Source organism: Carcharhinus amblyrhynchos, chromosome 16 (genome assembly GCF_965287045.1).
Source record: "Carcharhinus amblyrhynchos chromosome 16, sCarAmb.v2.hapA, whole genome shotgun sequence".
In the NCBI taxonomy this organism is placed as follows: domain Eukaryota; kingdom Metazoa; phylum Chordata; class Chondrichthyes; order Carcharhiniformes; family Carcharhinidae; genus Carcharhinus; species Carcharhinus amblyrhynchos.
In genome coordinates, this window is record NC_137339.1 from 26,595,212 (window position 1) to 26,617,482 (window position 22,271).

The 22,271-nt window shown below is 43.4% G+C and overlaps 1 protein-coding gene across 2 annotated transcripts in view; it reads right to left on the bottom strand.

Moving 5' to 3' along the window:
* The window catches only part of LOC145353912 (uridine-cytidine kinase-like 1), a 122,166-nt gene that overhangs the window by 45,687 nt on the left and 54,208 nt on the right, over positions 1 to 22,271 (bottom strand). For both annotated transcript variants that reach the window (XM_080204892.1, XM_080204893.1), the window contains exons 3-6: positions 17,339 to 17,445; positions 16,026 to 16,196; positions 14,260 to 14,331; positions 3,765 to 3,954 (exon numbers count right to left, since the gene is read on the bottom strand). In XM_080204892.1, coding sequence (XP_080061018.1) covers positions 3,765 to 3,954; positions 14,260 to 14,331; positions 16,026 to 16,196; positions 17,339 to 17,445 — 540 coding nt within the window. The remainder of the gene's footprint in view (positions 1 to 3,764; positions 3,955 to 14,259; positions 14,332 to 16,025; positions 16,197 to 17,338; positions 17,446 to 22,271) is intronic.

Here is a 22,271-nt window from a genome sequence, read left to right on the forward strand (position 1 = left end):
ATGAGGAGAAATTTCTTCACCCAAAGAGTGGTGAGCCTGTGGAATTCTCTACCACAGAAAACAGTTGAGGCCAGATTATTACACAAAGTCATAGAGGTTTACAGCATGGAAACAGGACCTTCGGACCCACTTGTCCATGTTGCCCTTTTGTTTGTAAACCACTAAGCTAGTCCAATTGCCTGCATTTGACTCATATCTCTCTATATCCTTCTTACCCATGTAACTGTCTAAATGCTTGTTAAAATTAAAATTGTACCCGCCTATACTATTACCTCTTGCAGCTTGTTCCAGACACTCATCACCCTCTGTGAAAAAACTGCCCCTCTGGACCCTTTTGAATCTCTCCCTTCTCACCTTAAACCTCTGCCCGCTAGCTTTAGATTTCTCTACCTTTGGGAAAAGATGTTGACTATCCAGCTAAACTAGGCCTTCATTATTCATGTTTTGAAGAAGGAGTTAGACATAGCACTTGGGGCAAAAGAGTCAAGAAATGGGAGTGGAGGAGGGAAAATGAGAACAGGTTACTCAGTTGGATGATCAGCCATGAAATTAATGAATGGTGGAAGAGGTTCGAAGGGCCAAATGGTCGAATTCCTGCTCCTATTTTGTATGTAAGGTTCGCCACCCAGGTCACAGGATTTCTGAATTTGTGCTTTAGTTCAGCTAGAGCAATAGTTAAAAAAAAAAATTCAAAAGAACTATACAAAATGCTGAAAGAATCGCACAAAGCCAGCAGTCAGGTACGGAAATTGAAAAGGTAAACAGAATGTTTTTTGATTTGATTTGTTATTGTCATATGTATTAACATTCAGTGAAAAGTTTCTTGCGTGCCATACAGAGAAAACACATTGTTCATCAAGAAGGAAACAAGAGAGTGCAGAATGTAGTGTTACAGTCATAGCTAGAGTATAGAGAAAGATCAACTTAATGCAAAGTAAGTCCATTCAAAAGTCTGACAGCAGCAGGAGAGAAGCTCTTCTTGAGTCGGTTAGTACGTGACCTCAGACTTTTTCCTAAAGGAAGAAGGTAGAAGAGAGAATGTCCGGGATGTGTGGGGTCCTTAATTATGCTGGCTGCTTTCCCGAGGCAATGGGAAATGTAGACAGAGTCAATAGATGGGAGGCTGGTTTCTGTGATGAGTTGGGCTACGTTCATGACCTTTTGTAGTTTCTTGCAGTCTTGGGCAGAGCAGGAGCCATACCAAGTTGTGATGCACTCGGAAAGAATGCTTTCTAAGGTGCATCTGTAAAAGTTGGTGAGAGTCGTAGCTGACATGCCAAATTTCCTTAGTCTTCTGAGAAAGTAGAGAGGTTGGTGGGCTTTCTAACTATAGTGCAGGCATGTTAGCCTTCACTGTAAGTGGGATAGAGTATTTTTTGGTTTTGGTCTCCTTTTGGAAGGAATTAGATGCATTGGAGACAGCTCAGGGAAGGTTTACCAGATTGATACCTGCATTATAAGGAAACGTTGGATAGGTTGGGCCTTTTTCCATTGGCGTTTAGAGGAGTAAGAGGTGATTTATTAGGTTCTGAATGGTCTTGAGAAGGTGGCTGTGGAAAGGGTGTTTCCTCTTGTGGGCGAGTCCTGAACGAAGGGGCAACGTTTCAAAATTTGTGGTTGCCCTTTAAAGACAGATAAGAGGAGAATTTGTTTCCCTCAAAGGGTTGTGCAACTTTGTAACTCTCAGAAGGCAGTGAATATATTTAAGGTGGGGGTAGGTTAATTCTCTTGCCTGACATGTATCTAAGTTTACCAGGTATAGATGGGAATATAGAACATGGAAGATTGACAGATTAGCTATAATCCCATGTAATGGGATTATGAAGGGCCGAATGGCCTACTTCTGCTTGTATTCCGTATGTACGTATATTAAGGCTGGGAGGTCTCACCCTGACTGTACAGGGCATTGGTGAAACCACACCTGGAGTGTTGAGTGTGGTTTTGGTCACCTTACTTAAGGAGGGATATACTTGTATGGAGATAGTTCAAAGAAGATCCTGAAAAATCCAGACAGTGCCCCCATTTGGCACTTTAAGCGGTTTAACTAGTTAGCAACCACAGGCAACTGGGTAGCCATCACCCCCACACCCACCTCCCCAAAAACAGACCAGAATCAAGGCCATTACTGGCAGTGTGAAATTGCCAACCGGCTCGCCTCTAACTCCTCCACCACTCAGGGTGAAAAGTCAACCCATTATGCTCTCGAGTGATGATTATTTTAAAAGGGAGAGTACACTCTCCTTCTTTGGCACAGCCAGGCTTTAACGGTTTCAATTCAAAAATGAAGAAATAAAAACTATTCAAAAAATATTTCTCAGCTTCCTTTTTTAAACCAGTTCTTGGGGCAAAGTCAGTATTTGTTGTCCATGTTCTCTGAAGAATCACACGGACTTGAAACGTTAACGGTGGAAATCACCCATCTGGGATGCCTGTGGTGGGGATGGCAACAGGGAATGTTTCCCACTGTGGGGCTGATGGGAACGGACACCATATCCTCTGGCCTTGACCTCATTATTAACGCACAGGGGACTTTAGTGCCGTATTACAAAGAATAAAGAACAGCACAGCACAGCACAGGAACAGGCCCTTTGGCCCTCCAAGCCGATCATGATCACCAACTGCTCGTATCCCTCTATACACTGTTTGTTCTTGTGTCTATCAAGATTAGTCTTAAATGGTACTAATCTATCTGCCCCAATCACCTTGGCAGTGCATACCAGGCTTCCACCACCCTCTGTGTAAAAAAACTTAGCCCGTACATCTCCATTGAAACTTTCCCCCTTATCTTGAACTTGTGCCCTGGGAAAAAGTTTCCAACTGTTCACTCTATCTATACTTCTCGTCATTTTATAAATTTCTATCAGGTCACCCCTCAGCCTCTGTTTTGCCAGGGAGAACATTCCCAGTTTATTCAATCTGACCTCGTAGCTAATACTCTCCATACCAGGCAGTACCCTGATAAACCGTTTCTGTACTCTCTCCAAAGCCTCCCCGTCCTTCTGGTGGTGTGGTGACCAGAATTGGACACAGTATTCCAAATGTGCGCTAACCAATGTTTTATACAACTGTATAATAATTTGCCAACTTTTAAATTCGATGGCCCGTCCAATGAAGGCAAGCATGCCACATGCTTTCTTCAGCACCTTTTCCATCTGTGTTGCCACCTTTAAGGATGTGTGGACCTGTACTCCCAGATCTCTTTCTGTGTCTATGCTCCTGAACATTATGCCATTTATTTTATAGCTCCCACCAGAATTGGATCTGCCAAAATGCATCACCCCACATTTGTCCACATTAAATTCCATCAGTATTCTGTGGTGGAACAGGCCTGATTGTGTGTGTCCTGCTGTCACACTGGTGCAAGCATAGCGCTGACAGTAAAAGTCCAAAGATGTGTATGTTAGGTGACTTGGCCATGCTAACTTGCTCCTTGTGTAGGTTAGGGAGATTAGTGAGGTGAATACGTGGAGCCTTGGGGATAGGGCCTGGGTATGTTGCTGTGTTAGAGAGTTGGTGCAGACCTGATGGACCAAATGGCCCCCTTCTGCACTGTAGGGATTCTAAAATCTTGGGCCTGAATGAAAACCTTACATTTTCAGTGGTACAGTTAAAATGGTTAATAAACAAGCAAATGTCATTCAAGTATGTGTTTTAACTGAACAAATGTTTAAAGATTTCTATATATTTTGGATAACTTTTATCATGGCAGTTTTCACAAACGTAACATTTAATAAATTAAAAACCATATATCACTTGAGTTTTACCTCGTGGGACCACTATGTCAGCCAGACGCATTGTTGGTTCGATGTACTGTTCAAAGGATGGCTTGACAAATTTGTTATACTGCTTGATGACTCCTTCAATATCACGCCCCCGCTCTGATATATCTCTACGTAGGCGTCGCACTAATCGAATATCTGAATCTGTGTCAACAAAAATCTTCATGTCCAATAGCTGCAAACACAAGGCAGCATATTAAACAAACAGCTATTCTCATTTGTAAGCATAAATGTGATACGAAACTTTTTTCCGAAGCAGTTTCCCCTTGAGCAACAAATGGAATGTGACTTCTTAAGAAATACATCAAACCTGAGAACTGTGGATAAAACTCATGCTATTTATTTTTAGAGTTTAATTATTCCTATGCAGTTGGTTTCCTATCCACATGATGACTGTTTATTTAATTGCCACCACTAACGTCCTGTGACCGCAAGTTTTTCCTTAAGTTTTAAATTTCAGTGCGTTTGCAAAATCTTTCCAAAACGTCTTCCTGTATGCTTTGAACATAAAAGCAAAGTGGGGCAGATGTGAAGGTTAATAGTTATATCAACACAAAACCTGACTATTCAATTTAATAAAGAATGCTTTCCTTTTGTACCAATTTGATTCTGGTTGCATTCATTGTGAACAACGCTTTTGGAAATCAGACTTAAAAAAAATTAGCACACTGCATTTTGTCATTGATACAGTTACGTTTCCTTCATTCAATAAAGACGCATGTCAGTTTCACATCACCTTGTGACAGGGTGACACAATGGTGAGCACTGCTGCCTCACAGTGCCAGGGACCCTGGTTCGATTCCCGGCTTGGGCCACTGACTGTGCGGAGTCTGAACATTCTCCCCATGTCTGTGTGGGTTTCCTCAGGATTTCCTCTCATGGTCCAAAAGACGTGCTGGTTAGATGCATTGGCCATGCTAAATTCTCCCTCAGTGTACCCAAACAGGCACCAGAGTTTGGCAACTAAGGGATTTTCACAGTAACTTCATTGCAGTGTTAATGTAGGCCTACTTGTGACACTAATAAATAAACTTTAATAAAGGGTTTTCAGCAAGTGAACCAATTGATTGTGTACTTCAGTCTCTGTGTAAATTGATTCCATCAGATATATTTTATATGGAATAAGACAGGTCACATTAGTTTTATTTCACATTTAGTACTTTGCTGTAATTTTCTTTTGGTTTTCCCAGTACCTCTGCATTTAAAAAAAATACTCAATTCACATAAAACTGCATACATATTTTCCTTGCTGCTTTTGAAATTCTTAAATAATAGTGGGTTATCACACTCACTTTTTCCTTGCGGGTCACAGGCTCCAATCCAATCCTACTGCATACCTGGTGCGGAAGTTTCTATGTAGTTGTGATCAATTGGATTCTCCACATCTTTCTTTATTAAAGGTCGATTTTGCAGATACTAGCCAGAACTTTCCAGCCTTTCAGACTGGCAGGATCTTTCTGTCATGCCAATATGAACAGATTCATTGACTTGCCAGCTCTGCCACGGGAGAACCACTGTTGCTGGAATTCTACTGCCTCACCTGCTACAGAATCGGAGCAGGCGAGGGACAGACAACGGAAATGTCCGTTGGCCTTCGGCAGGAAATTCCAGTCTTGCTCGAGTGAGGCCGTAAAATCCCACCCTGTGTCTGGAAGTATTATTGATTTAGAGTTTGATAAATATCCTGTCAATAGGAGGTAAAAGGCAATGAAGGTACCTCCCTACCTCAGAATAATATTGGGCATCTCCTGACAAGACAATTGTGCCGAATATGGAAGTACACCAGCGTGTAGGGATCTCCAGCTTGCTGACATCTTAAGTCAGTGGTGACTCAGTTGATTGGGTTACATAAGCTGAATAGATGGCGGTGACATCCCCAAAGACATACTCAATAGCAAGCTTGTTAGAAACACAGAAACCCTACAGTGCAGAAAGATGCCATTTGGCCCATCGAGTCTGCACTGACCACAATCCCACCCAGGCCCTAACCCCATATACCTACATATTTACCTGCTAATCCCTCTTACCTATGCATCTCAGAACATTAAGGGGCAATTTTAGCACAGCCAATCAACCTAACCTGCACATCTTTGGACTGTGGGAGGAAACCAGAACACCCGGAGGAAACCCATGCAGACACAAGGAGAATGTGCAAGCTCCACACAGACAGTGACCCAAGCCGGGAATCGAACCCAGGTCCCTGGAGCTATGAAGCAGCAGTGCTAACCACTGTGCTACCATGCCACCCATAATTGACATCAGACCAACAAGTTTCCCACATCTGTGATGCAAAGATGTCAGCAAACGAGACTCAAAGTTAGTTAGTGGGTCAATACATTGCGGAGTTCTCACTGCTGACTGGAGTGCCTGGAGACATTGGGCAGAATTTTCCCATCCCACCCACACAGGAATTGTAGTGGGCGGGACAAGACCATGCAAAGGTCCAGTGACTTTGGATGGGATTTTCCAGTCTCAGGACGAGCGCAGCCAGAAAATCCCACCCAGGAAGGGGAAGGATAAAAGAGGGAAAAAGAAATTACCAGATTGTGTAAAAGAGATTCTGCAATTCATCTGTGTCAGCTCTGGGAGGGACAGCTACTCAAAGAAAGAACCTCCACAGCCACAACAGGCAATGTTCAATATAAGAGTGACATATATGTTGGGTAAAGTCCACCATCTCCCAAGATAGACTGATGCCTAATTAAGTTAGGAGGTGTAAATTCACAACTGGTTTCACATTCAAGGGCAGTGAACCCAGGGTCATTTTTATTTTAAGAATTTTCTGGGAACATGTTTCCACACAGGTTAATCTTTCACTCAGAGAAGCCTAGCCACCATCTACAAGGCATCCATCAGGAATGTGATGGAATTCTCCCCACTTGCCTGGATGGGTGCAACTCCAACAAAACACAAGAAGCTTGACACCATCCAGGACAAAGCAGCCTGCTTGATTGGCACCACATCTAGAAACATCCACTCCCTCCACCACCAACGCTCAGTAGGAGCAATGTGTACTATCTACAAGGTGCACTGCAGCAATTCACCAAAGATCCTTAGTCAGCACCTTCCAAACCCACGACCATTTCCATCTAGAAGAACAAGGGCAGCAGGTACATGGGAACACCATGTGCAAGTTCCCCTCCAAGGTATTCACCATCCTGATTTGGAAATATATCGCTGTTCCTTCGCAGTGGCTGTGTCAGATTCCTGGAGTTCCCTTCCTAATGGTATTGTGGATCAACCCACGGCACATGGACTGCAGCAATTCAAGAAGGTGGTTCACCACCACCTTCTCAAGGGCAAATAGGGATGGGCAATAAATGCTGGCCGGCCAGCGACGCCCATGTCCCACAAATGAACCAAAATCAATAAAATGGCTGATTTTGAAAATGTACAAAGAAGTTCCATCAGTTGCTTCAGAGGGTGGACCAATAAAACATGGGGCCATATTTTACATATTCCCTGCCCCTATTGGGAGCAGTTTTAATCGATTCAGAGTTCGACTTCTGGACTCATCTGGGAGGAAGTTCTGCCCTAGAGGGGCAACAGGCCAATCTGATTGGCTGGTGGTCTGTAATCCCAAAGATTGACTTTGGAACTGAAGGCAATCCCAAGAACGAAGAGTCAAGAAACCCAGCTTCAGGGTAAGTCTGGTATTTAGGGTTGACATGGCTGGGTAACCCCAGCAAGCAGGGTGTTGGGCTAGGTTATAGATGCTGTGGCAGAGGGTTAAAGGAAACTCTGATCCTGGAGGGAAGGGAGTGCCTCCACTGGACAAAATGGAGCCCCTAAAGGAAGTACCCACCTCCCCCTTGCCAGATAGTAGCCCACACAGTGTAAACTGCCAGGCTACCTGCCTTATCTGCACCTTCCTCTGCAAGAAGGTAATTAATTGGCCACTTATGAGCTCAGTAGGCACAAGGGTAGGCAGACTTCCTGATCCCTTCCCTGCCTGCTGTAATATGGGGGGAAATGGAGGTTAGATTCAAAATTGGTGGGGAAGCTGCCTAGTTTATTCTCCAAGTGCCACCTTCAAATATGCTGGCAGGATTATGGAGGATGGGGGATGTAAAATCCAGTCCAAGCGCTTATCATTTTTGACTAGGAGTGCATTTATTGCACTAACACATGGCCATTTCATGATGACCCCAGCAAATCATAAAAATAATCCTCCATTCCTTAGCATTAAAGAAACTCACCAACAAAAAAACTGACCTTAAAAAGAATCCAAATAGTTAACTAAAGTGGCTAAATATGAAATATTCCTTTGTCTGGTGCTCTTACACATTTATAACATTTCATAGCACTAAATTTCATCTGAATTTAACACCTCAATCTGGTTATCAGTATTGTTTACAACCATTTGGACTGAATTTAGAATATTAACACTTAATTATCAAATGTAAATCCCTACTCTACCACATTGAGATATCATCAGTAATTTGGACATGAAAGAATCAAAATGGTCAATCACACACTAATAATAGGATGACATAATCAATGATCTGGCCCAATTTTAACTGGCACACATGGACAGCAAGCTAAACTAAACCAGGTTCATTCATAGATTCCCATCATGTATAGAAACTATCACATTTGGATAGTTACACTCAAATATTAGCAGACAATTGGGAACAAAAGGCAGCATTTTCCCAACCTGGTGGAGGGGGGTTCTGGTGTGCATATGGGGTGGACAAGTCCCAGAAAATGACACTGGGTTGCAATGTTATCCTGCCCTCAAACTTTTCCCAGAGTGGGTTTGAAGGTGGGAAGGAAATCATCTTGGATGTTAAGAAATTGGGTGGGATTTTCTTCCCCCTCTGTGATGTGTTTCACAGTGGTAGGATGTGGTCCTGCCATTGTCAACAGGGTTTCCCATTAAACACACTCCTCACTGCCAGGAAACCTGTGCCAAATGTGGCTGGCATAAAGGGCAGCAAGATTTTGGCAATTGTTGAGGTAATTATGAGGCAATCAGGATCCATTTTAAGCCTGAATCCTGGATTTCCCAGCCATGGGGCCTGTTTCCCAACTTGATAGCACCTTGCCAGGGTTTCCAAGTTAAGTGCACAGTGGGAGCAGTTTCTTTGGCAAAACTGACGTTAGAAAGGCTTTGAAGAGCTCCAGCCACGGTCATTAAGATGCTGGGGAACAAAGCACTTCTTTCAGAAAGCACTTTCACTGTTTGACAGGTGATTGCCAACTTCTTGGAAGGCTCTTCACCTGCACTTCCCTGTTACCAGTCTTCAGCATGGCATGGGAGCACATTCATTTGAGTGGCATGATGGCATAGTGCTTAGCACAGCACCAAGAACCCAGTTTCCATTCCAGCCTCGGGTCACTGTGTGTGTGGAATTTGCGCATTCTCTCCGTGTCTCTGTTGGTCCCCTCCGGGTGCTCCGGTTTCCTCGCACAGTCCAAAGGTGTGCAGGTTAGGTTGATTGGCAATGCTAAATTGCCCTTTAGTGTCAGAGGGATTAGGAGGGTAAATATGTGTAGGTTACATGAACAGGCTTGGGAGCAGTTTTAGTGGCTCCACTTCCACCCCCCTATTACCCACTGATCCAGCAGCAGCCAGAACAACACCCTCTGCATTTTCCACAGAAGCATGACCTCCCCGCCCCGCCACCCCCACCCCCTCCCCTCTTTCCCAAACAGGGGAGACAGACTGGATAGAGAGATCCATGGAAGGAGGCAACACCCTGAGTACAGGCTCTACAGGCACAGCATCAGCTCCCTCAACATCTCTGAGCGGCTGTGCCACAAGAAGCTCAGGCTCTCAAAAACAGTTCACTGCGGACATCTGCAGCCTTCAAGAACAATACCTACTCCCAAGTGGAGCAGGTATTTCCGATGGTTCGTCACTGGAGGGCTACCTCACCAAACACTCAGGACTAATTCCATCCAGTGTTTCCATCAGAATTTCTGATGAAAGGAGCATCAACCTAAAACATGAACTATGTTTCCCGCTCCGCAGAGTTGTCTGAACTGCTGAGTATTTCAGCGTTCTCTGGTCTTATTTGAGATTTCCAGCATCTGCAGTATTTTGCTTCTCATTGCATTTGTTGATAAGTGCATAATGTGCCACTCAAAAGCATCGGTGCTTTAAAATGCTTGAGGTATAGTAAATTTTATGCTGTGATATCACTACCTTAAACTGTTGCATTCAGGAGCAATATACTTCAATTCTTCAAAGAATCCAGCGCCAATATGATAAATATCATACTTCAAAAGAAGTGAAATAGGGTCCAATAGAGAATTTCCAATTGCAGTTGCCTTTTGAGTACTGAAAAGTTCTTACCATTGTTCGGAATTCATTAATAATAAAGCAATTCATTAGCAATTTACCAAAGATCCTTAGACAGACCTTCCAAACCCACAACCATTTCCATCTAGAAGGGCAAGGGCAGCAGATACATGGGAACATCACCACCTGCAAGTTCCTCTCCAAGCCACTCATCATTCTGACTTGGAAATATATCGCTGTTCCTTCACAGTCGCTGGGTCAAAATCCTGGAATTCCCTCCCTAATGGCATTGTGGGTCAACCCACAGAACATGGACTGCAGCGGTTCAAGAAGGCAGTTCACTACCTCAAGGGCAACTAGGGATTGGCAATAAATGCTAGCTAGCCAGTGACATCCATGTCCCCAAATGAATAAAAGAAAAAAAGAGGTGTAGACTGAAGATTATCACACAAAAGACAGTGTCGGGAGTTGGAAGTAATTAATCAATGTGAATGTCATTGATACATGGAATATCTTAAATGACTTCTGAGGCAGAGATTATAACATCACTTGAAAAGGGTATAAAACAAGGGCAGAGAAATAGGAATGTAGAAGACATTTATAGTAGAGGAGCTAGAATCAATAGAGCCGCGATGGGCCACATGGTTTGTTTCCCAGCTGTAATTTCTACCATCCTACTGTCTGATTCACACTGGAGTTTGAGGGCACTATCATTGGCACAACACACACTATTAAATGGACAAGCACCATATATATGGGCAACAAAATATAATACCTCTATCATACATTAAATAGCTAGACAGATGAACAACATTCAATCCTGAAAACCTTTATGTCACTGATTCTTATGGAATTATCTATTTTAAGTGTTCCACGTTCACTTTGGGGTGTCATGGTGGCACAGTGGTTAGCACCGTTGCCTCACAGCACCAGGGACCGATGTTCAATTCCGGCATCGGGTCACTGTCTGTGTGGAGGTTGCACATCCTCCCAGTGTCTGCGTGAGTTTCCTCCGGGTGCTCCGGTTTCCTCCCACAGTACAAAGATGTGCGGGTTAGGTTGAGTGGCCATGTTAACTTGACCCTTGGTGTCAGGAGGGTTAGCAGGGTAAAGATGTCGGGTTATGGGAATACAACCTGGTGGGATTCTGGTCAATGCAGACTTGACGGGCCGAATGGCCTCCTTCTGCACTGTAGGGATTTTATGAATTTCCTAAAGTTTAATTGCAAATTAATTTGCAATACCTATTATTCCTGTAGATGGTGCTGTGTTGGCCTTTACAGTGTTAACAGCAAAAATATTCGATCCCAAACTAGCAGCTGTGATGGAATACGGACTGTCATTGTAAACCTGGATATAATTCCACACAGAAACCACTGGGTGGCTCTACTGCACAGATATTTCCCAATATCTCGGAGGTAATTTAGAATTTATTTGTAATGTGCATTCATGTTGCATTCTTGCAAAGTTATTGGTGGCTCTGAAATTCTATTAGCCCCCAGTTGCTGAAAATCTTTGGCTTAACAAATCACAAGAGTTAATTGATGAATAAAAATAAACAAGGGAAATGTCAAGTTGACGTTCGTTTCACTGCATTGATTTGCTATCCTGCCTTCACTGAAGCAGTTTCCCTATCTTTTCTCCTGCACCACCCTTCTCCCTGATACCTCTCATCATTTTCTTCGCTCTCAGGCACCTTCTCCATTTTGTTGCATTTTTCTTTGTCTCTCCCTTCCCCGTCACTTATCTATCCCTCTCTCCGTCCCTACTCTCTCCATGCACCATCCATGAAGGCAGTGCGGTGGCACAGTGGTTAGTGTTGTTGCCTCTCAGTGCCAGGAACCTGGGTTCAATTCTGGCCTTGGGATCACTGTTTGTGTTGAGTTTGCACATTCTCCAAGCGCCTGCATGGGTTTCCTCCAAGTGTTCCGGTTTCCTCCCATATGCCAAAGGTGTGTAGGTTAGGTGCATTAGCCATGCTAAATTTGCCCCTTAGTCTCCAAAGTTAGGTGGATTAGCCATGGTAAACATGTTGGGTACAGGCATAAAGTGGAGGGGGGTGGGAGAGGGAGTGTGGGCCTGGGTAAAATGCTCCTTTGGACAGTAGGTGCAAATTCGATGAGTCAAATGGCTTCCTCCTGCACTGTTGGGATTCTATGGTTCTATCTGCCACCCTTCTCTTCTCCATCACCGCTCTGTTTTTCTTCTCTCTGCTCCACCTTTTTCTCTGCCCTCATCACTGCCTTCCTCCTTACTCCCCTTCATTCTCCCAACTGCCTCTTCTCTCTTTCCTCCACTGGCTGCACTGACCCAATTATTCCCTCTGCTGTCCAACACTGCTTGACTTGAATAGTACATTATTGATAGTATATTGTGCTCATGTTTGTATCTATTTCCTTGATAGTTCCAGTGCAAACAATTCAAATAATGAGCTAAGCAATCTTTCAGTTTTGAAAGCGAGGCAATGCCAGTAAATGTCATAGCAACAGGCAAAGAGATTTTGCCAGTTTCATGGGCAATGCTAATTTTCTGGTGCATCTCAGGCATGTTGACTACCATGTTTGTTTCTTCCATGTCAACATGCTGGACAAGAGTTACTGAATTTGGCTCATTCAGAGCCAAACGGGTGCATATTATTCTGGTTGAGGTACAAGTTCTAGCTTGTAGCATTTGCAGCTAACTGATACTGATACCTTTATAGTTTTGCATATAATCACACACTATCAATACATAATCACCATTAAAGAAGCTTGTAAAGGCAAGGTGGATGAAAACATTATTTATATTGATCCAGTTAGTCACTTGGCATAACACAACTTCAGTATTGCAGTAACAAGAGTCTCGCGCTCATCAGGACAGATGTAAGAATGCCAAATTTCAAAGGGAACAACAATTTATACTGCAATGAAAAAAAGGTTGGTTGCCATGGAGAATGCATCGTGGAACTATTATCCTCCATACTTTCAATCTCTAAAGATGTGTAGGTTAGGTGGATTAGCCATGGTAAACACGTAGGCATGATGTGGAGATGCCAGCATTGGACTGGGGTAAGCACAGTAGGAAGTCTCACAACACCAGACGTCCTACCGTGCTTACCCCAGTCCAATGCTTTCCACTGCTCTGAAAGCTTGTGCTACCAAATAAACCTGTTGGACTTTAACCTGGTATTGTAACACATGGGGAACAGAGATAAAGTGGGGGGTAGGGGAGAGAGTGTGGCCCTCAAAAAAGGCACAACACCTGGACAGGTTTCTTTCGTCTGCAAAGGAAGGTTCTTGTGTATGAAAATATTTAGCTCTTAGCGTGCATTGGCAAGCCACATTGGAAGGTTGTCTGATAATCTAAAATTATGAGTGTAATTATTAGCACTCGCTGGAGTGTTTCCCAATCGCAAAATCACATCTAATATTAGAAATTATGCTCTGAGCTTTGCAAGCATGGGCTGGCAGAGTACGGTCTGTACTCTGCCTGTTGCAAACAGCCAAAGGCTCATTCTGTTTGATGTGATTTGTCTGTAGTTGGCATCACACCGGCACTTAGTACTGCATAGTAAACGATTGCAGCAGTGGCTTCATCTGTTGCTAAACTTTTCGAAATAACTTACCCTTACATGGCAATTTTAGGTACAATGGGCACTTTTCAGATCCAGCAATGGTGTTCTTAAGCCTGTTCATGAATATGTATGATATATGACAGCTGTGGTGTGATACACAACAAGCTTAGTCTGATCAGAAAAGCCATTATCCTGCACGATCACATTGATATGCCCTATTTCCATGGCAAGTTTGCAAAGTCAGCAAATGGCTAAGGCCCTATTTACTAAATTTCACTCTTTATGGTGCATTCTTCATGGAAGCATTTTGACAAGGGGAACATTGCCAAACAATCAGCATTGTTTTCACAAACAGAACAAATTGTTGTTCTCTTTGAAATTTGGCATTCTTGCATATGTCCTGAAGAGTGCAAGATGAAAAACTTCAACAGCATGTCTCTTGTTTCAGCAATATTACTACAATTTTAATACAAGGCCAGAACTGGATGAGTATGGAGATTGCAGAAGACTATAGCTCTGGGGTGGTGCCTTGGAGGGATCTGAACATATAAAGTTGAGAATTTTAAATTTACATTTCTGTGCCTCCAGGTCTGGAGAATCAGTGCAGACTGGATGGGCCAAATGGCCTCCTTCTGCACCGTAGGAGCTCTATGATTATATGGTAAGGTAGTATCACTTACCTTCAGCAATTCTTTGTCAGCAAATGCCATGATGCCTTCAAAAATAATCACACTGGCTCCATATAATGTTTGCTGAGGCACAAAATGCACACAATTAATTAATTTGTAGCAACAGAAAATAAGCCAGTTTAATAACAGTAATGACACTTTACACAGTGACACAGTCCCCAGGGCCAGATGGGATATACCCCAGAATACTGAGAGAGGCAAGGGAAGAAATTGCTGGGGCCTTGAGAGAAATCTTTGTATTCTCACTGGCTACAGGGGAAGTCCCAGGGGACTGGAGAATAGCCAATGTTGTTTCTTTGTTTAAGAAGTGTAGCAACAACAATCCAGGTAATTACAGGCCAATGAGCCTTACATCAGTGATAGGGGAATTATTGGAGAGGATTCTTTGAGACACGATTTTATTCCCACTTGGAAATAAGTGGACGTATTAATGAGAGGCAACATGGTTTTGTGAAGGGGAGATCTCATGAATTTGATCGAGTTTTTAGAGGAAATGAAGAAGATGATTGATGAGGGCAGAGCAGTGGATGTTCTCGACATGAACGTCAGACAGGCCTTTGACAAGGTCCCTCATGGCAGACTGGTGCAGAAGGTGAAGTCACATGGAATCAGAGGTGAGCTGGCAAGGTGGATACAAAATTGGCTCGGTCAAAGAAGAGAGTAGCAATGGAAAGGTGTACTTCTGAATGGAGGGCTGTGGCAAGTGACGTTCTTCAGGAATAAGTGCTGAGACCTTTGCTGTTTGTAATATATATAAATGATTTGGTGGAAAATGTAACTTGTTTGATTAGTAAGTTTGCGAATGACGTAAGGGTTGGTGGATTTGTGGATAGCAATGAGGACCTCAGAGGATACAGCAGAATATAGATCATTTGGAGACTTGGGCAGAGACATGGCATGGAGTTTAATCTGGACAAACGTGAAGTAATGCATTTTGGAAGGTCTAATACAAATAGGAAATATATAGTAAATGGCAGAACCCTTAAGAGTATTGGTAAGCAGAGAGCTCTGGGTGCACAGGTACACAGGTCACTGAAAATGGCAATGCAGATGGAGAAAGTAGTCAAGAAAGCATACGGCATGCTGGCCTTCATCAGCTGGGGCACTGAGTTTAAAAATTGGCAAGTCATGTTGCAGCTTTATCGAACCTTAGTCAGACCGCAGTTGGGATATAGTGTTCAATTCTGGTCGCCACACTACCAGAAGGATGTGGAGGCTTTGGAGAGGTTGGTGAAAAGATTTACTGGACATGTTTGCCTGGTATGGATGGCATTAGCTATGAGGAGAGGTTGGAGAAACTTGGTTTGTTCTCACTGGAACGATGGAAGTTGAGGGGTGACCTGATAGAAGTCTACAAGATTATGAGAGGTATGGACAGAGTAGATAGTCAGAAGCTTTTTCCCAGGGTGGAAGAGTCACCCTGACTCTTACCGTCAAGATCATGTTTCCCCAATTTTCCCTACCCCTTGCCTGTGACATAATGAGGTTCCCACCCAGAAGGGATAGGGAAGATCCCACACCAAAATCTCACTGGTGCAAATCCCCTTTTGGGCCTCTCGCGAGATCTAATGGCCCATTAAGGGATTGCGGCCCATGGCTCATGTGGCCGCTATATTGTCTTTCTCTTTGTACTAGAATATGTGCCAACATGTGTTTATTTCTTGATTAACATGACAAATGTTTTGCTCCAGTTAGTCCGTTGTTTTCCTTAACCATCTCTTTAGCGCAGTCCCTGCTTCACTCTGCATGGAGCTTACCCATTCTTTCTTCCTGCAGTGTGATGTAAAATCATACACAGGGATTTTTACACTTTTTCCTTGTTTTAGCTTCCTGAGAGTGGACACAATGAGATCAAAGTCAAATGCGTCAGGATGGTCAAAATTATATTCATTGTTGGCAGCTCGCTCCTGCTGCTCTTCAGTAAGCACCTATGGGCAAAACAAAGGATGCTGAGTATGGCACACATGACAGCAATAGTTGTAGGAAGAGCCTACAGTAAAAAATGCTATTGTTAATATTGTGTTAACAGGTTTCAGCTGGCTGTTGTGATATGATGTGTATTTATCTGGCATGATGGCACTTGGTGGAGAGCACTGCTGCCTCACAATGCCAGGGACCTGATTCAGTTTCGGCCTTGGGTGATTGTCTGCACAGTCTGCCCCTGTCTGCGTGGGTTTCCCCCGGTTTTCTCACACAGTCCAAAGTTGTGCAGGTCAGGTGGATTGGCCATGCTAAATTGCCCTTAGCATCCCAAGGTGTGTAGATTAGGAGGATTAGTAGGGTAAATAAGTTGGGTTGTGGGAAAGGGCCTGGGTGGGATCCCCTGTCAGAGAGTTAATGCAGACATTGATGTTTAGAAGAGTGAGAGGGGATCGCATAGAAACTTATAAAATTCTAACAGGATTGGACAAAGTGGATTCAGAAAAAATGTTCCCGATGGTGCAGGTGTCCAGAACTAGAGGTCATAGCTTGAGGATAAGGGGTAAATCTTTTTGGACTGTGGAGGGGAAATTTTTTCACTCAGAGTGGTAAATCGGTGGAATTCACTACCAGACAGAGTCATTGAGGCCAAAACACTGAGATTTCAAGAAGAAATTAAATATAGCTCTTGGGGCTAAAGGGGTCAAGGGCAGGTTCAAAATATTGAATTTGATGATCAGCCATGATCAAAGTGAATGGTGGAGTAGGCTCAAAGGGCCAAATGGCCTTCTCCTGCTTATATTTTCTATGTTTCTATGACTAGATGGGTTGAATGGCCCTCTTTCTGCACTCTAGGGATTTTATGATTCTATGTATCTTTAAATGTACCTTAAACTGCTGTCAATCACTACCTCCCCAACAGGATGTGATGCAGTTTGGAGAAGAAAAGCAACATTGCAATATTTAATCAGGTAACTAAATTTAAAAAAGATTTTAAAAAGGAGACCGCAACTAGGAAGGTTCCTCCTTTAGTTTTCAGTTTTCTATTACAAGCCCAGGAATTTCCCAATCAAACTGTTCCTGGCCTGCGGGGAGAGGGGGAAGGGACGGATTAAGAAACTAGAATTTTAAAGTCAAAAAGCACACGCACCTTGTAAAAGGAGTCTACAGATAGCAGCACGACCCAGGGAACATCCAAAGCTTCTATTATCTTTCTGGCCACAGTAGTTTTCCCTGAAGCACTGCCACCACACAACCCTAAAAATGTAACACAATATGAAGCTGTTGGTTTTCTGGACAAGTAACAAAACAGTTTTAAAAATATTCACATAACTAACCTTCCTCTGCAAGTGACCTCCTGGCTGCAATCAGCTCCTAATCTCGAGGGAGGAGCTGGTAATTCATACCTTGGTTTATAAAAATCACACTTTAAATCCCAGGACGAAGTGGTTAGTGAATAGATCTTTGCCTCTGAGTTGTCTCCTGATCCATTTCATGCAAGGAATGGTTTTCATTCTCCTAACAGCTACACTGAGACTGGGATTTGCCATCTAGAAAAATTCAATCCTCAATCTACATTCTGTCACATCCCAATACATTCCGAACTTCAGACTAATTTTTATACTTTATTCCAAAGATGTGCGGGTTAGGTGGATTGGCCATGCTAAATTACTCCTTAGTTTTCAGGGGGATTAGCTTGGGTAAGTACGTGGGGTTACAGGGATAGGGCCTGTGTGGGATTGTAGTCGGTACAGGCTCAATGGGCCAAATGGCCTCCTTCTGCACCACAGGCTTCTATGACCTTATGTAAATCGATGACAAAAGGCAGCAAAGGAAAGCAGCCCAAGGATGACCTGACTTCTTTTGTTGATTGAAACTTCTCAGCTGTTTCTAGAGGCAACCAAATGGACATTTCAGAATGATGATGATACGTTTTCCTGAAACTAATTCAAAAGGGTAATTTCAAATTGAATGAGTCATTCGAATACAATGACACCGGCTATCTCGAACTCTCAGAGTGCAATTTTATCAGCTCGTCCTGCCAGTCAATCAGCAAAGTGAGCTGGTAAGATATTGTGAGATGGTGCTGGCTTCTCACCTCTTGCTATCTTACCAACACTGATTTGCCGAAAAAACTGGCTTCGTGCCCAGAAAAGATGCCCAGCCAATTTAAATACACGTGTCATTATTGAGTACCGGATGCTATCGTCCAGGCTCACTTGTACTTATCCCCTCACTGGTCAAGGTTCTCACCAGGGAGAATCAGGAATGGTTTCCACTGGCGGAGACCAGACATGATGGCCTCACCAGTGGGACTGGAGGCCATTGAAGTCACCTGAAAGGTCAGAGGCAGGGCCAGCTGTACTCCTTGGACAGCACCAGCCTGGCACTGCCCACCAGGCACCTTGGCAGTGCCAGGAGCAATTCCAAGGGGTTAGCCATAAGGGATGTGAAGCCTGAGAAGGGATGGACTATTAAAAGGACAAGGTGAGGGGAGGCAAGGTAGCAATTCTAAAGAGGGGATTGACCAGTAGTGGTGTCATGGGGGAGACCGGCACAGGAAGCAATCAGTGGCAGGTCCCAATGTTTGTTGGAATGGTGGTGTGGTCGTATGGCAGAAAATCACCCAGTACAATTTTAAACTCCATTCCCTTTGAAATAAAGGCCAACATTCCAATTGCCTTTCCAATTGCCTGTTGAAAGTGTGTAGTATAAAAACTGTCAGCAAGAACTAAAAAAGGAAGGGAGAGGCCAAGCGAACACAGGCCCCATAGAGAATGAAGCTGGCGAAATAATGGGGAACCAGAAAATGGCAAAGGAATGACAAATGCTTTGCATCAGTCTTCATGGTGGAAGACATGAATAACGTTCCAAAAATACTAAATGCCTCAATGGTCAAGCAGTGGGGTGGGGGGGAGAAATAAATACAATGACTATCACAAGAGTGACAATACTAGGGAAGCTAATGGAGCTAAAGGCCCATACGTCCCCTGGATTTAATGGGTTGCATCCTAGGATATTAAAGGAAGTAGCTTCAGAGATAGTGGATGGTCTTCCAAGACTCCTTAAATTTTGCAAAAGCTCCAGAGGCTTGGAAAACTGTCAATGTAATACCGTTATTCAAAACAGGGAGGAAGACAACAAAGAAAGATAACTGTAGGTGAGTTAGTTTAACTTCTGTCACTGGTATAATGTCCAATATACAGGATGTAATAGCAGAGACTTTAGAAATGCACAATATAACTAAGAAAAGTCAGCATGGCTTCATGAAAGGGAAATCATGCCTGATAAATTTATTTGAATTTGTTTTGAGGTGGTAATGAGCAGGATAGATAAAGGAGAACCAGTAGATCTACTGTCTTTCCAATATATTTCCAAAAAGCATTTGATAAGATACTGCACAAAAGGCTGCTTAATAAGATGGGAGTCCATGGTGTTGGGTGTAGTAGATCAGCATGGATAGAGGATTGGCTAACCGATAGAAGACAGAGACTTGGGATTAGTGAAGTATTTTCCGGGTTGGCAACCTATAAAAAACCTCAGAGTAGAAGGGCACGTTAGTAGGGTGATGGAAAAGGCATATGGGACACATTCCTTTATCAATCGAGGCACTGATTACAAAAGCAGGGAAGTCATGTTGGAGTTGTGTCGAACTTCGGTGAGCTAGAGTACTGTATCACCACATTATCGGAAGGATGTGATTGCGCTGGAGGGGGTGCAGAGGAGATTCACAAGGATGCTGCCTGAGATAGAATATTTAAGTTCTGAAGAGAGGTTGCATAGCCTTGGGTTCTTTTCATTGGAGGTGTACAAGATTATGAGAGACATGGACAGAATGGATAAGGAGCAGCCCTACCCATTAGTTGAAGGGTTAGTCAAGAGGGGACATAGGTTCAAGGTGAGGGGCAGGAGGTTTAGGGGGGATGTGAGGAGAAACTTTTTTACCCAGACGGTGGTGATGGCCTGGAATGCACTGCCTGGGAGGGTGATAGAGGCAGGTTGCCTCATACCCTTTAAAAGGTATCTGGATGAGCACTTGGAACATCATAACATTCAGGGCTATGGACCAAGTGCTGACAGATGGAATTAGGTGAGAATTCAGATGTTTCTGATGTGTTGGTGCGGACTCAATGGACATTGTATGATTCTATGATTCCACGATTCTAAAACTGTTGGAGTGCCACTGGGTGGCATAGTGGCACAATGGTTAGTACTGCTGCCTCACAATACCAGGGACCCAGGATTGATTCCAGTCTCAGGTGACTGTGTGGAGTCTGCATGTTCTCCCTGTGTCTGCATGGGTTTCTTCCAGTGCGCTGGTTTCCTCCCACAGTCCAAAGATATGCAGGTTAGATTGATTGGCCATGCTAAATTATCCCCTAGTGTCAGAGGAATTAGCAGAGTAAATATGTTGGGTTAAGAGGATAGGGCCTGGGTGGGATTGTTGTCAGTGCAGGCTCGATGGACTGAATGGCCTCCTTCTGCACTGTAGGGATTCTATGATTCCATGATTCTATGATCAGTGCTGTGGCCATATTTATTGACAATATATATTAATGACTTGGAAGAGGGAAGTGAATATACTTTTGCCAAGTTTGCAGATGACACAAAAGGCCAAGTGGTGAGGATGACAGAGTACAAAATAGGGAAGTCTTGCTAAAACTACAAGATACTACTTAGATCACACCTGGAATATTGAGAACAGATTTGCTCTCCTTATCTAAACAAAGACATACTGGCATTAGAGTAAGTCCAGAGAAGTTTAATTTGGTTAATCCCTGGTATGGTTGGAGTCTGAATGAGGAGAGGCTAGATTTGTACTCACTGAAGTTTAGAAGAATGAGAGGCAACCTATTGAGACATGCAAGGTACTTTGGGGCTTCATAAGGCAGATGCTGAGAGCTTGTTTCCCCTTGTGGGGGATTCTAGGACTAGAGGGCAAAATCTCAGAGTAAGGGGTGACCCATTTAAGATAGATGAGGATTTAAGTCTTCTTTCAGTGAGTAGCAATTCTGTGAAATTCTTTACTGAAAACAGCTGGTGGGAATAATGTGTAGGCCTCGTAACAGAAGCCGGACTCATCATAGCGTGAATATTTATGGAAGCCCAACCATTGCCAGAAGGATATCTACAATTAAAATGAGCTGCTGCTGTGAAGTGATTGTCCGACCATTTACTTAGAACATCCAACTAGGTACTTTACAGCCTTCCAGTCTCAATATCAAATTCAACAACTTCAGATAATTTGCTCTACCCCACCTCAGCACTCTTTGTTTTCATTTTATTTTATTTTATTTTTTACTGTTCTCTACCTTTTATTTCTTTATCGTCTTTCTTCATTCCCCACTTTATTCCCCCTTCCCTTTTTCTCTCTCTTTGCTTCCTCTTTTCTAATTTTACCTCAGGCTCATCTATTTCCACCACCACATCACCACCCCCCACCCCCACCGCCCCGATCCCCTCCCCACCACCCCCCAACATCTCCATCTGTCATAGTTTGCAGTTACTCTGCCGTTTGGCCATTCACACCCTTTATTTTCTGCGGACAGCTATTAGCAGTTTTCCCCCCTGGTTTCTATGGCTATGACTCATCTTTCATTCTCTCACCCTGCTGTATAAATATCTCCCACTTTCTATGCCTTTCAGCTTTGACAAAGGGTCATCTGGACTCGAAACATCAGCTCTTTTCTCTTCTTGCAGATGCTGCCAGACCTGCTGAGATTTTACTTAGAACATACTTGTGCACTATATTACTGGAGCATCCTTATCCCTAATAGGTGACTATAAAACCATTGTATTGTCAGGTATACTAAAAGGGCATTGTATTCTCAGCTAGACCAAGGAGGGTATTGTATGACTGGACACTGTTCCAGATGGCTGAAAGCCAGGCCGCTTGTCAGATTCCAATTTCCCAAGCCTCAAATGGCCAACACAGGACAAGAAAATGTCTCAAAGACATCCTAAACCTCACGTCAGTACACGACAGTATTAGCATTAATGTCTGGGAGGAGCTTGCTACCAATAGTTTAGAGTAGCAAAACTTGTTAATCAAGTTATATCACACTGCAGATCCCCGTACCTAA